Source organism: Neofelis nebulosa, chromosome 4 (assembly GCF_028018385.1).
Source record: "Neofelis nebulosa isolate mNeoNeb1 chromosome 4, mNeoNeb1.pri, whole genome shotgun sequence".
NCBI lineage: Eukaryota > Metazoa > Chordata > Mammalia > Carnivora > Felidae > Neofelis > Neofelis nebulosa.
The window spans coordinates 24844369-24857805 of record NC_080785.1 but is presented as its reverse complement, the minus strand read 5'-3'; the positions used below and the strand labels follow the sequence as shown (position 1 = coordinate 24857805).

The 13437-nt window shown below is 55.6% G+C and overlaps 1 protein-coding gene across 1 annotated transcript in view; it reads left to right on the top strand.

Annotated features, from left to right (window-relative positions):
* SND1 (staphylococcal nuclease and tudor domain containing 1) overlaps positions 1-10168 on the top strand; it is a 425421-nt gene extending 415253 nt beyond the window's left edge. Inside the window, exons 18-24 of the mRNA XM_058724394.1 lie at positions 345-486; positions 3722-3845; positions 4725-4794; positions 5891-6004; positions 7597-7800; positions 9415-9459; positions 9553-10168. Of these exons, the coding sequence (XP_058580377.1) occupies positions 345-486; positions 3722-3845; positions 4725-4794; positions 5891-6004; positions 7597-7800; positions 9415-9459; positions 9553-9618 (765 nt within the window). The 3' untranslated portion in view covers positions 9619-10168. The remainder of the gene's footprint in view (positions 1-344; positions 487-3721; positions 3846-4724; positions 4795-5890; positions 6005-7596; positions 7801-9414; positions 9460-9552) is intronic.
* The last annotated feature ends 3269 nt before the right edge of the window (positions 10169-13437 follow it).

The following is a 13437-nucleotide window of genomic DNA, read 5'->3' as shown; positions in this document are numbered from 1 at the left end:
TGGTTTGCTTCACTTTCTCTGGGTGCAGTTACAACAGACCCTAACTTGACATACCTGCGTTGGGACCCAGGGACCAGCATTTTTAATAAGCTCCCCAGTTGCTTCTGACACCTGCCAGAATTTGAGAGCTGATCAATCAGAAGAATTTCAGAGTACTCTCCTTACCCACTCAGACATACGAGAGGTCTAGGGACTCAGGCCAGTGTGACGTGAGTGCCCTGCGATGACCTCCGCACTCCTTCACCCCAGGGGTGACCCCACTTGCCCAAAGACCTTTTCCTGCGTTTTTTCTGGCTTCACTTCTAAACCTCCCACCCCCCACCCTTTGCTGCCCGCACATGCAGGTCTGGGCCCACTATGAGGAGCAGCCCGTGGAGGAGGTAGCGCCCGTGCTAGAGGAGAAGGAGCGTTCGGCCAGCTACAAGCCCGTGTTTGTGACGGAGATCACTGACGACCTGCATTTCTACGTGCAGGATGTGGAGACCGGTGAGTATGCTACCCCCAGAACCCACTCTGCTCAGTGGGAGGGAGGGGCACAGCCCACACGTTCCGGGGACCTCTCCCAGTCTGTGGCTGCTCCCCATCCCCCGGGCCCCGTGCGCTGCTCTGGGGCTCATTACATGCACTGCCAGTGAGCCCTGGCATGGGCAAGGCCAAGCAGGTCCTCTGAGGGCTGGTGAGGTAGCCTGTCTTGTCTAGGTGGTATTTGGAGATGCTCAGGAAATTGTTTTGCTCTCGGACACTCCTGGCTGGGCTGGGCGTGGGGATTTGTAGCCCTCGGAGTGTATCAGGAAGCAAAGAACAGATTGTCTCTATGTGTGGTCAGGAAGCACAAACCAGCTTCACTTGGCCCTCCTCCCCCTCAGCTTCCTTGGGAAGGCAGCAGGAGGAGAGGAGCCTGGGCTTTTTTTTTTCTGGGGCTTCTCCTTCTCTAGAGGTTACCATAGCCCTGAGTGGTAGTCAGTTGCCATGGAAACAGGCGGCGCTCTAGGGAAGTCATCCCCGGGCAATCTTTCTGAAGGACCCTCTCTCTCCATCCTCCTTCCTCCTGCCTTCAAGTGATGTACACTGTGGCCAGGGCCTTCTCTGCAGAGACCTCAGGCTTCTGGAGCAGAGAGGACGGTAGAGGTCACTCTCACGGTGGTGGCCCTGTGACCCCTCTAGATGGACTTCCTACCCCCACTGCATTTGCTCTGTCTACCCTGACCTCCCTCCTCTCATTGATACCCTGTGCAGGGAACCATTTTAGTTGAGGGCAAAGGAAAAGGCTTTTTAGAGCTGCCTCTGCGTCCAAGGAGCCAGATCCTTGCAAAGCAGAGGGGCCCGAAGATGTCGCTGGCACCCAAGGCAGTCCCGTGGGTGGCAGGGTACGGCTCTGCCTGGCCTCCTGTGCCCCCTGCCAGGCCCACTCCAGATCATCAGCCTCATGCCAGCCACTTCCCCTCTAATGATATTTCCCAGGCAGCTGCTTTTGTGGCGATGTTATTTCACCGAGGAAAACCAACCTTTCCAAGCCCTCGTCTGGCTGTACTTGGGAGGGGGGAAAGCTAGCAGGCGGAGAGATGGGCTGATGAGCCTTCAGGATTAGGTTCCCCTTGAGGTCAGCTGCAGTCCTGCTGCACAGTGGCCTGGCATTGCCAGGTCTGGGTGGTGTGATGAGGCAAGGAGTCTTTCAGTGGTGGCCTGGGTAGGAAGGAGATCGGTTTCTGAGCACAGGAGCCAGAAAGGATGGCCCTCAGGAAGCTCAGGGGAAAGGGAACTCAAAGAAGGCCCTGCCCAAGGGACAGCAGCTCCCTGGCCGGCTCTACCTGGCCTCTGCATCCTGTGAGGTAGGACCCACCTTGGATAACACCAGGTCCTGAAGTCTCGAGGGGACAAAACTTGAGGGTTCAAGGCCTTCGGCCACATAGTCTCTGTAATTTCAGAGGCTTCCTGTGCATGCCCTCTACCCTGCCAGCTGTCTCTGCAGCTGTAGGGAGCCAGGACCCTGTACCAAGTGGTGGCCAAGGCAGAAAATACGGCCAAAGGAAACCAGGGGGAAACCATGTATTCTTGGAACAGTGGAGAAGGGAGTGAGGCGCTTGTTGGCACGCCACCTGGAGGGCTGCAGTGGGCTCCAGAGAAAACCCTGACCTCAGTTGGTTCCATAAAAATCCATGAAAATAAACTTGAGCATGTACAGCCTCCCTCTTCTGAAACCTTTCATCCTCTCTTAGGGGACATCCTCTTGCCCTGTCTCTCTTCTCTTAATTAAAGCCTGCCTTCAGGAAGGATCTAATGAAATGATGAAAGCATTGCCATTAGCTGTAAATGACCAGCCAGACTCTGTGCAGGGACCTGTTTGCGGGAGGCAAAGTCTGCTTCTGTTGCCTTGGAGCAAAAAAATAAAAAATAAAAATAGACCACATATAGAAGGAATTTGTCTGTGTAGAGGGTGTACTGCTGGGTGGGGGAAGGGCAACTGCTTCTTCACAAAAGCCTGTGTTCTGAAACCGAGACTCATGAATGCTGGGACAGTGGGCTACGCAGAGGCCCACGAGTGGACACGTCCTTGTGTGCCTACGCAGAGTGCATCCTCGATACAGTTGAATTCTTAAGCACCCTCCATGCGGCAGATTTACTAGACCTTGAAAGAGTAAACAGAACCAAGTGAGCAATGGTCTGTGCCCTGAAGGAGCTCACAGTGTAGTGGCAGACACATAAACCCAGACAGGGAACGTATAAGGCCAACTGTGACAAGTGTGCCAAAAGCCAACATGTGTTAGGCACCTGTGACGGTGTGGCTTCGGGCCCTGGAGGTGGAGAGAAGAATCCTGTACCCACACCACACGAACCCAGCTACCCTCACCTCAGAGAGCAAAGGGGGCACGGTGGGGCTTGATGCAGAGCTAGAATCAGGGCCAAGAGGGATGGAAGGGTAAAGCCACTGGGGACCGGTGCTTAGCGGCATGGGGGGTGGGGACACAACAGGAAGGAGCAAGGAGGGAACCTGAGAGGACCCTAGGTGTTGCCAAACCTGGTGATGACCAGCTGACGAGTGGCAGGGACTCAGGATTTGGGAAGGACCAGCAGGAAAGAGCAAGGGATTCAGTAAGATAGGCAGGGAAGGAGACTGTCTCCCCGAGTCGAAGAGGGCCCCGGGTTGGGCTGAGAGCTTGGAACCCCAGCCTGGAAATACCAAAGTTTGCTTTTGCATGTACTTCACAGGGTGGGCGAGGTCAGAGTAGCCTGAGGCCCTTTCCTTGTCCAGGGTTGGGTGGGGGCCATCCCTCATTTCTGTGTTTCCCCCTGGGAGACATAGCAAAGAGCGGCTGCTGTCAGTCACCGCCTCTGTGACCCAGGCCGGGGCCAGCCCTTGTAGGAATTAAGCTGGGCTGCTTCCACCCAGAACGAGGCTGGTTGGCTTTGCTTCACACCCCCATGCTTTCTCCACCTCCTTAAGCAGAGCCCAAGGAACATTCCCGAGGGCTGCCACTGCCACGGCCAGTAGGTTGGAGAGCCGAGGTTGGAAGGAAGATGTGTGCCTCTGAGGAGTCAGCAAGCCCCCGTTCCACTTTTGAAGACCACATGAACCTCTTGAGCAGATGCCACAGAGGACTTCCCTACGGAATGGGGCAAGCCAGTGCCACGGGCGACCTACAGAATTCCACATGCTGCCTGCTCCCCGGCCCCATCTAGAGAACATGGCGCCCAGGTCTCACTACGTCTTCCTCCCCTACAGGCACCCAGCTAGAGAAGCTGATGGAGAACATGCGAAACGACATCGCCAGCCACCCTCCTGTCGAAGGCTCCTATGCCCCCCGCCGGGGAGAATTCTGTATTGCCAAGTTTGTAGATGGAGAATGGTAAGCCACTTGTACCTGAGCAGAGCAAAGAGTCTTAAGCAGGAGCAGTTGCAGGTCTGTCCTCAGGGCACAGGCCTACAGAGCTACCAGGTAGACTTCAGGCATTTGCCTTAGCCACCTGGTTTCACTTGGCCAGCTCTCCAGTGTGGGCCTCTTCATTGCCTGCAGCCCATCTGGGGCCTGTGATTTTCCTGCAGCCCAGTCAAGCCTCTGGAGTACAGAAGTGGTGTCTCTCCTCAATCCTGGGAAACCCTGTCGGGGGAGCCCTAGCTGGCTGGCTGGGACTGACACTCCCCTTACCCCACACGGGAGAAATGATGTCACGTGGGGTGGTGAGGGCAGAGGCTGGTTCTCAGTGAGCCCAGATCAGCCACCCCACCCTCCACCCTGGCTGTCTGGGACATGAGCGGGCGCACTCACAGGCTGCAGGAAGGTCACTCGCGTCTGATCTACCAAGAGTAGGGCCCATGGCTTTCCCTGGGTGACGAAGTGACTTGGATGTGTTCCCTGCTGCGGCCTCCCAGACAGATCTGCCGGCTAATTACAGCCGCTGTTTAGTGTGCTGGGTTTAAACAGCAGACATCAATCTAGTCATTAGTCTTGTTGCTTTATGCCCCAAGGACACATTAATCTGCTTCACATGCTCCCTTCTCCCTCCCTCTGCTCCCAGCTATGCTCTGATTCCATTAGATGGTGGCCACAGCGCCGCGAGCCTAGGCCTTAGTGGAGTCTGAGAGCTGCCCTCTGCGACCCCCTTGGGTGTTCACTCTGAGCCCTGGGCAGGGAAATGGTGTATCCCAGCCCTGCTATCACTGAGGCTCCAGGGAGGCCAGGCTCTTCAAGGCTCTCCCTTGAGCTCTTCCCACGATGCCATTGCAGGTACCGCGCCCGAGTGGAGAAAGTCGAGTCTCCTGCCAGAGTGCACGTCTTCTACATTGACTATGGCAATGTGAGTGTGGGAAACCGGAAAGCGGATGAGCAGGCAAGGGAGGGGCGCCAGGTGGCTGCCAAGGGCCATTCAGCACAGTAGTCCCCTAGGTCAAGTCCCTCTGACCTCTCAAAGGTCCCTCGAAGCTGTGAAACCACTTGCTGATAGAACAGTGAGCATGTGGGCATCTCTACTGTTCGGGGAACACGTCACTGACCCCTGAGCGACTGGGCCAAACTGATGTCTCTGGTCAGAGGTTTTTGAGAGCTGAGAAGTCTCCTTTCCAGGCCCCACGGATGAGTGCCCAGCCACACCCACGGTTCCTCATCTTCTGCCCAACCTCTCTGAAGAAAGGGCCGGTGGAGGCCCTCCACACCCCACACGGTTCCTGGTCCTCAGGCTTGACTAGGTGCTTGTGTGCCAATTCCCAGGACATCCCCAAACCAAGGCTTTCTGGGAAGGGAGTCACAAGGTGGCTGCACCTGGGAGTCTGTCGACAGTTCTGGGGGATTCCCTCTGGGGAAAAGCAAGTAGGAGAGAAGGTTGTAGTTCAGAACCATGCCACTCCCGAGGCGTGACGATGGTCATCTGCTTTCCTCAGGGACTAAGGTTGAGGGTCGATTAGCAGCAGCCCAGAGTTGGGCCATGCTCCCAACCTGCCACCAGGGGATACACAAAAGAAGAGGTCCTGCCAGGTCGCAGGACTGTAGGGCCCCTTGTCTAGGTGTGCTTTCCCAGCAGAGCGCCCCCTGGCCAGTGGAAACATATTCAAGGAACCCATGTCCCAGAGGGAAGGCGTTGGAAAAAAACAGAGGTAGAGGTTAGTTAGATACCAGTTATCAAACCGATTATTTTTGTAGAGCCACCAGGTGTGCCAACACCGGGCCCAGGGTGAGAAGGTGTGAGTCACGGCCGACCGCCTACTGCAGGGGCGAGCGGGGCATGTTCCCCCAAGACGTCACTGACTGGGCAAGCCTGTGCACAGGGCTGAGTGGAAGCAAGTCATGGTGGGAGGACCTGAGTTAGAACTCTCGGAGGCCCAGCCACCAGAGTTGTCCTGTGAGAGCCAAGGGGGCATCGAGTGTGTGATGTTCTTGGCCCGATGTGTCCTCTACAGAGAGAGATCCTGCCATCCACCCGCCTGGGTACCCTGCCACCTGCCTTCAGCACTCGTGTGCTGCCTGCTCAAGCCACAGAGTATGCCTTCGCCTTCATCCAGGTGCCCCAGGACGTGAGTCTACACATCTTCCTTCCTTCCTTCCTTCCTTCCTTCCTTCCTTCCTTCCAAAGGACGTGTCCAGTGGCACTCAGCCACTGATGCGGCCCTCACAGACTGACAGGAGAAGGTGGAAACAGTGACGAATGGTCTGTTAGCGACGGGACTCGAGAGATGAGAGCGACCAAGGAAGTTGAGGGAAGTTGCCACAGAGGAGGGGGCATCAGAGCGTCCGAACTGGTTCTTCAGATGGATGGGCCCGGTGGGCCAGGGCACTTTGGGCAAAGACTGGTCCACACAGTCGGAAGTCAGGGACCTTGTGGGCAGTGGCAAGACATGAGAAGGGAAAGGCCTGGGGTTTGGGGAAGGGTTTTCAGCAGAGGTGTGACGTGGTCAAATCTGGTTCTGAAAGTTCCTTCAGGGGGCGTTGTCAGACTGGATGGAGTAGTGGGAAGCAACTTGGAAGTCCAGGCTAGAGACAGTGACAGCCAAACCGGGGCCACGCCCGTCGGGGCCAGGTCTCAGCGCCCTCTGTGGATGGGATGCGGGAAATGAGGAACAGAAGGTGACTGGGTTTCTTATGTGTGGCTGTGTTGCTGTTGGCCAAGATGTGGGGACAAGAAGGAGGAAATTAGGAGCTGTAGGAGCTCCGGGCGTCTTGATAGTGTTCAGTTTGGAAAGCAAGAAGCCCTGGAATCGCGGATTCATAGCTAAAAGCATGGGCACCTACAAGGTGAGCGTGTGGAAGACAGGATGGGGAGGAGAGCGAGGCTTGGCAAGTGCTAGCCTTCAGCAATCCAGGGACGAAGAACCTGAGGCAGAATGTGCACCCAGAGAGGAGAACATGTGCTCAGAGTCAAGAGCCACCCAGTTCCCAGAAGCAGGGAGCTGGTCTGCAGTGTCCAGCTCCCCGGGGAGGTGAGGCTCAGGCTTGGCGGGTACCCTTGGCTCTGGCACCGAGGGAGGTCCCTGGTGCTCAGAGCGAGCAGTCTGAAAGCCTGGTTGGAGCTGCCGCCAGATGCAGGGTGCTGAGGAGCAAACAGTAGGGTCAGGAATTTGCGCCATGGAACATTTTCTGCCTTTTCATGAAATCTGCTGAAGGGCAGAAGAGAAACAGTAGGAGAAGAGGGTGACAAAATAGGTCAAGGGGCAGTCTCTGGGGGGAGGGAGATGTGAGTGTGGAGAGGGCCTGAGAGGCCAGTGAATGCACCAGAGCAGGGACTGTGTGGGGTTAGTATGCTGGAGCACAGTCCTGCAGAGGTGGGGGATGACGGGAGCCAGGGTGGCCAGTGGAGGTTAGTTGGGGATGGTCAAAAGCCACTTTTTCTCCGAGACACAAGGCAGGTGGGCACGGTACTGGGGTGGGGGATAGGGATGGGATGTATGCAGGAGGCGTGGCAGCGAGGGAAAGGACAAGATCAGGTGAGGGGGCACTTTGTATCCCAAGGCTGTTTCCTTCCTTGTTAGGATCTGAGCAGGGAATGAGATGCTGGCACCTGCTGGACACTTGCTTGGAGGAGGTCCATGAGCAGGACCTGGGGTCCACGTGGCTATCTTTCAAGTTTGCACTTCTCTCTCCCATTTATCTGCATGCAACTCTGCCCCAGGAGGACGCTCGAACAGACGCCGTGGACAGTGTGGTGCGGGATATCCAGAACACTCAGTGCCTGCTCAACGTGGAACACCTGAGCGCTGGCTGCCCTCACGTCACCCTGCAGTTTGCTGATTCCAAGGGGGATGTGGGGCTGGGCTTGGTGAAGGAGGGACTGGTCATGGTGGAGGTGCGCAAGGAGAAACAGTTCCAGAAAGTGGTACGTGATGTGGAGGTGGGCTACCAGCATAGGGGCAGGCTCCTAATGCCTCCCCACTACCGTCACAGAGGGGCTGGGGGCTGCACCAACAGCCAGTGAGGGAGCAGGGGACCCTCCATCTTGCTGCTCCTGCTGGGGAAAGATAATGGATTTGGGTTTGTTGGGGTTTAAAAAAAAAAAAAAAAGCTAATTACATCCCAAATTAATTGGCTGCAGGCTTGGCTGAGAACGCAGCGGTACATTTGAGCCGGGGGGGGGTGGGGGGGGGGGGTTGTCCCTGTGCCCTGTGCATGTGCCTCTAGGGGGCAGGCTGGAAGGCCTTGCCAAGGGTGGCCGGAGGTCCATAGCCTGTCACTGCCTCTCCCTTTCTCACTTCCCTCTCCCATACCCTGCCGGGTCCGTAGCCAGCTCCTTGCACACAGGGCCACCTGAAGCCAGGCTCGGCTGGGATGGGGCCCCGAGGGACTCTGCCCCTCCAGCCCTCCAGCCAGTCTGAACAGCCCCCAGGGCTTGGAGCCCGTCCTGAGACCTCTGATCGTGAGATGAGTTGAGCGCCCCCAGCCATGCTGGCTTCACGGGGCAAACCATGAGGGGCTGGTGGGCACCTAGGAACTACCTGCACTTGCTGGGAGTTGGGAAGGGCACCTCTCAAGTCAGGATAGGCTGGTGGGAAGCGTGTGCCCTCGTGCAGCACCCAGCTGAGAGGAGGGATGAGAGCCAATGGCGCTCAAACGAGCGTTCCCTCTCCGTTGTGCCCATTGCTTCGCCTTTTCCCAGGCCTCTTTTTCTCCCCCTCTGAGTCCGTGGCACTGGTTATACAGGGCTGTAATTCATTTGGAACAAGACCCCACTGTGAATTGCTACCATGTCTGTGGACAGAAGTGTGACACCCTTAGTCCTCTCACTAGAGACTCCCGGTGTCTTGAGATTGCCCTGGGAGTTAGCGTAAGTTTCCTTATAGAATTTTGAGATCTCCCTGTCTCCCCTGTGAAGCTACCCATAATGTCTCTGGTGTCTAGAACATTCCTTTGCCCAGCATCTGAGATAAACACTCTACGTGTGTTCACTCATTCATTCATTCATTCAACAAGCATTTATGGAGGGCCTACATATCTCCATGAACAAGAGGCACCATTTCTGCCCTGTGGAGCCTCCATTCAAGCATGAGTTGACAAAAACAGCAACATATATACTAGATGAATGAAATTGAATGTTAGGAGATAAATGCAATGGAAAAAGAGAAGATAGAAATAAAGGATATCAGAAGTGTGCGGGAAGAGGTGATTGGAATTTTCAATGGGGTCATTTCATTAGGCTTTCATTGAGGCTTCATTAAGAAGGTGATGCTTTACCAAAGACCTGAAGGAGCAGGATAGGTAGCCAAGTAGACCTGAGGGGAAGAGCATTTCAGGCAGACGGAACAGCCAGCACAGAGTCAAGGAACAGCAAGGAGGCCAGTGTGATGGTGCACTTTGAATCTTATTCTCAGGGAGCTGGTGATCCACTGAGCAGGAGAGTGGTGCAGACCAGACCTGGGCAGTCTCCAGGGTCATTCTTGCTGCTCAGTTGCAAATACCCACTTTGTGACCTCCCTTTCTTCCCTTGTCCCTCCAGATCACAGAGTACCTGAACGCCCAGGAGTCAGCCAAGAGTGCTAGGGTGAGTTTTCGCCTCTGGGTCTCCAGGGAGGAGCTGAGGAAAGCAGCTTAGCAGGGCCCACCTCCCTGACAGTCGCTTTCTGTCTTCTCACAGCTGAACCTGTGGCGCTATGGGGACTTCCGGGCCGATGACGCTGATGAGTTTGGCTACAGCCGCTAAGGAGGGAGTCGGGTCTGGCCCTCGGCCCCGCTCACACCAGTACCTCCTCCTCTGCAGGGAGGGTGTTTTCAGCTCCAGACCCCAGATCAGGGGTGTAGATTGGGTCCAGCTTTGCTTCAGTGTCTGGAAATGTCTCGTGGGGCGGCATCTGGGCTGGGGGTGGGGTGGGTGAACCCGAGGCTTTCAGGAGGCAGGCCATTGTCTTCTGAGATGACAGGCACTGCCATCCACGGTCTCTCCCAGCTGAATTTGTGTTTTTATTCGGAGGTTTGTTTTTTTTAAAAAGTTGTCCGCAAATCAGGAAGAACCATGAAAGACTTTGTCCTAACACAGGGCGTGACCCTGACACCCAAAGCCAGCTGCCTGCTGGTACCCCACTTCCGTCCCAGATGGCCCTTCTTCCCAGTTCTCTGTCCGGCTGTTGATTATGTGATTCCTCTGATACGTCCATTCTCAAATGCCAGCCTGTCTACATCTGCCCCCTACCAGCCCTCCCCACTTCTGTATTTAAAGCTTTTGAGGCCCAATAAAATAGTACCTGCTGTCTGCAGTCCTTATTGGTCATGGTGGAGCCCAGAGCCTGGAATCTCGGCAGCCCCCACAGGAGGAGACTTGGGCACGTGAACGACCCCCGACGTAGTCATCCACATCCCTGGCCACAGCTCTGGAATCACAGCCAGCCCGGGAAGCAGGGCCATTCTTCAGAGTCATGGGCAACTCCTGGGGCCCAGGAGGCATGATGGCACCATGACCATCATGCAGAAGGCTGGAGATCTCCTATTTTAATGCATCAGTCCAGGCCCCCTGCTGCACATGGCTGCCCTCAAGGACCGTGGAGATTTAGAGCAGCTTGGCAAGCAGTGCCCAGGACCGGCCACACATGGAAGGCCAGGCTCAGTCTTAACCGGTCTCCTGCAGAGAGTCACTAGTCCTATCCTTTGCCAAGTTCTGCCAGAGCCCCAGCGGGAGCCAGAGGGGACTCTTCCCCTCTCCTGCTGTGGCTGGGGTAAAGGCTAACGCCACACAGGCTGGCACAACAAGGGGTAAGAGTGGGGGCCCGGTGCCTGCCCAGCTCCCTCCACAATGTGTGTTCATTGGCAAATGGAGCTGGAAGACCAGGTTGGGTCCAAGAGGAGTCATGGCTGTCTGCTGAGGAGATCCTGGGTCTCGAGGTTATTAGTGTTTGCTCTGTTTGACTTAATGAGGTTATCCCCCAGGTGGAGCTGGCCACAGAGCTCAGAAGACCCAGGCTGCTCCTAGCCCCTGAGGGAGGAGGGAGGCTTGAGAGCAGCCCCTGTGGTGTGCAGTGAGGAGCCTGTTATGCTGCTCAGGGAGTGCCAGGGAGAGAAAGCTGTGTGACGAGGAGGTCACCACTACCAGCTGTTTCCCATGACTTTGTACAGCCTGTGATGGGGCCTGAGAAGTCAGCGGGAGTGTGAATGTCCCCGTCTGTCCCCACTCCTGGAGAAGCTGTCCTGCCCCAGCAGGTAAGCCCACTCCCCGTGGTGCCACATTTTCTTCTCCTGCATCATGGAGGTTTGTCATGGAGAAGACAATGCCCATCTCACCCATTTTTCTACCTCCTGGTATGGTCGAGAGCTGGGTCGGCGTGTGTTACCCGGGAGCACGATCAGCAGAGGGGTGAGGTGCCAGCCCGCCCTTTTGTAAAAGGGTCTGAAATCATCTCACTGTCTCCACAGTTGCCTTGGTTACATCTATGCCCAAGGATAAACCCTCCATGGTTCTGCAATTGAAATGATGCCCGAACCTTCCCACTTCTTTTCTTCTCTTGCAAGGCTGGTTTAGACAAAGGTCAAACCATTCACCAGGCCTGAGGACGCTGCTGCCACTTCCTCTTAGTGTCTGTTGAGTTCCTGGGGTCTGTCGTGGCGGGGTGGGACTGGGGCGAGCCGAGCCGAGCCAGGCACCCAGCATGCCCAATCTCGGGGGGCACTCAGAGTGTGCGGGTGCCTTGGAGGCTTTGCCTTTTGCCTGTAGTCGAGACCGGTCAGCATCAGCACTTGCGCAGGTAGCACCAAAAACCCCCCTCAGAGTTCCTTCCCCCGCTGGAGTTACAAAACATGTTCCCCCATCCACCTCTCACTTAAACACCAAAACCTCTTGAGCACCTATTATCCATCTGTCCACCCACCCGCCAAGCCTGGATTAAGAGCCAGCTACCGGCATAACACTGGGTCCAGTGGGTGCCAAGCCTGTCTCCACGGGCTCGCGGGGCATGCACGACCGCTGTGGAGCAGTGGGCAGTACTCCAGGACAGGGGCTGAGGCCCCGGCCCAGTGACCAGGGGGATGTCACAGAGGAGGAGGGCAGAGTCGAAGCTCGCAGGTGACAGGAGAGCAGCATTGCTAACCTGGACAGGCTCTGGAAGTTTCCCGTCTCTGAAGGCTGATGCATCAGAGCCCAGGGTTTAGGCTAGCCACCAGGGAAGGATTGCCACCCAAGACTCTCCCTGGTCTGGGCCAGTAGGGGAGGTGGGGTAGGGAGTGGAGGGAAGGGTTTGTGCAACTGCCTCTACTTTATTTATGGTTTTGATTATGTCTGCATTCCAGGAAGAGCCGATGCACCCCTTTTCTTGAAGTAGCCCGTGTTGGGAAGCAACAGGGAGGGGCCAGAGAGCTAGTGCCTCAAGAGTGGTTATTGATGTCCTAATTACAAGAGGATGCTAATTTAATTTGAACCTAATTACAGTGCACTACCCTGGGTGGCATGTGTTTTAATAATTAACGTCCTTCAGATGCGTAGGAGTATAATAATATTTACACTGGGTTGGCTAGCAGCCTGGGGAGGCGGGCTGGGGGCCCATACGTCACCCTCCCCCCAGACAGCTTGGCTGCTAGCAGGTGGGGAAGATGGCGTACAAGTCTTGGTTGGCTAGCATCTTGTCATCCTTCCCAGAGAATATGCTTGGGCCTCATCTCCAGCCACTTCCTTGACCCAGCAGGCTGCTCTGCTCTGTGGGGTTCCAGGCTGGAGCCCTGAAATAACATGGTGACTGTGACTGTGACACCAGCCTTCCTTCCCACCCCGGGCCGAGCCATGCAGATGAAGGCCCCATCTGGCTGCCCCTGCCTGCCTGGACCCATCCTGGGGAAGGGCTTGTTCAGGCAGGAGGAAAGAGCTGCTTAGTTTTTCCTCCTTCTCTTTTTACTGGTAACACTTAGAAGGATGTACACATTCAGCAAAGGGCCCGAATTACAAGGGTACCACTCCGGTTTTCACAAAGTGAACATACCCTATGTAAACACACCGATCAAAAAATAGAACATCGCCAGCCCCTCCTAAGCTTGCTCCTCAGTCACTGTCACCCTCAAAGGCAGCCCCTCTCTTGACCTTTATCCCAGTAGATGTTTCGTCTGTTTTATTTGTTGCGTTTTATTTTTCGATTTTGCCTGGTTTTAAATTTTTCAAAGGTGGAGTCCTGCGGGATGTATTATGTGCCTGCCTTCTCCCATTCAATACATGTGTGGGCTGTGTCCTTGTTAGCTTCGTTTTGGTGTGTGCATTCTTGTTCTGTATGTTCTATTGTCTGAATACACCACTTCTTGGTCGTTAGGAAGAAGTCAGATGCTCAACAATCTGCTAGAGCCAGAGCTGTGCCAGTCCCTAAAGGAGAAATCTGCTCATCCTAATTATGCGTCAGGGGGACAGGAGGTGAAACTAGATGAGATGGGGTAGCAAGATGACAGGGCAGGGCAGTTCCACCCACTACAAACATGGAATCGTGTGGTTGCCAGGGTGGCTCCCATGCCCAGTCTCTCAGAGCTCCCAGAGGTGGGGGAAGGGTCTGTCAGCAAGTTC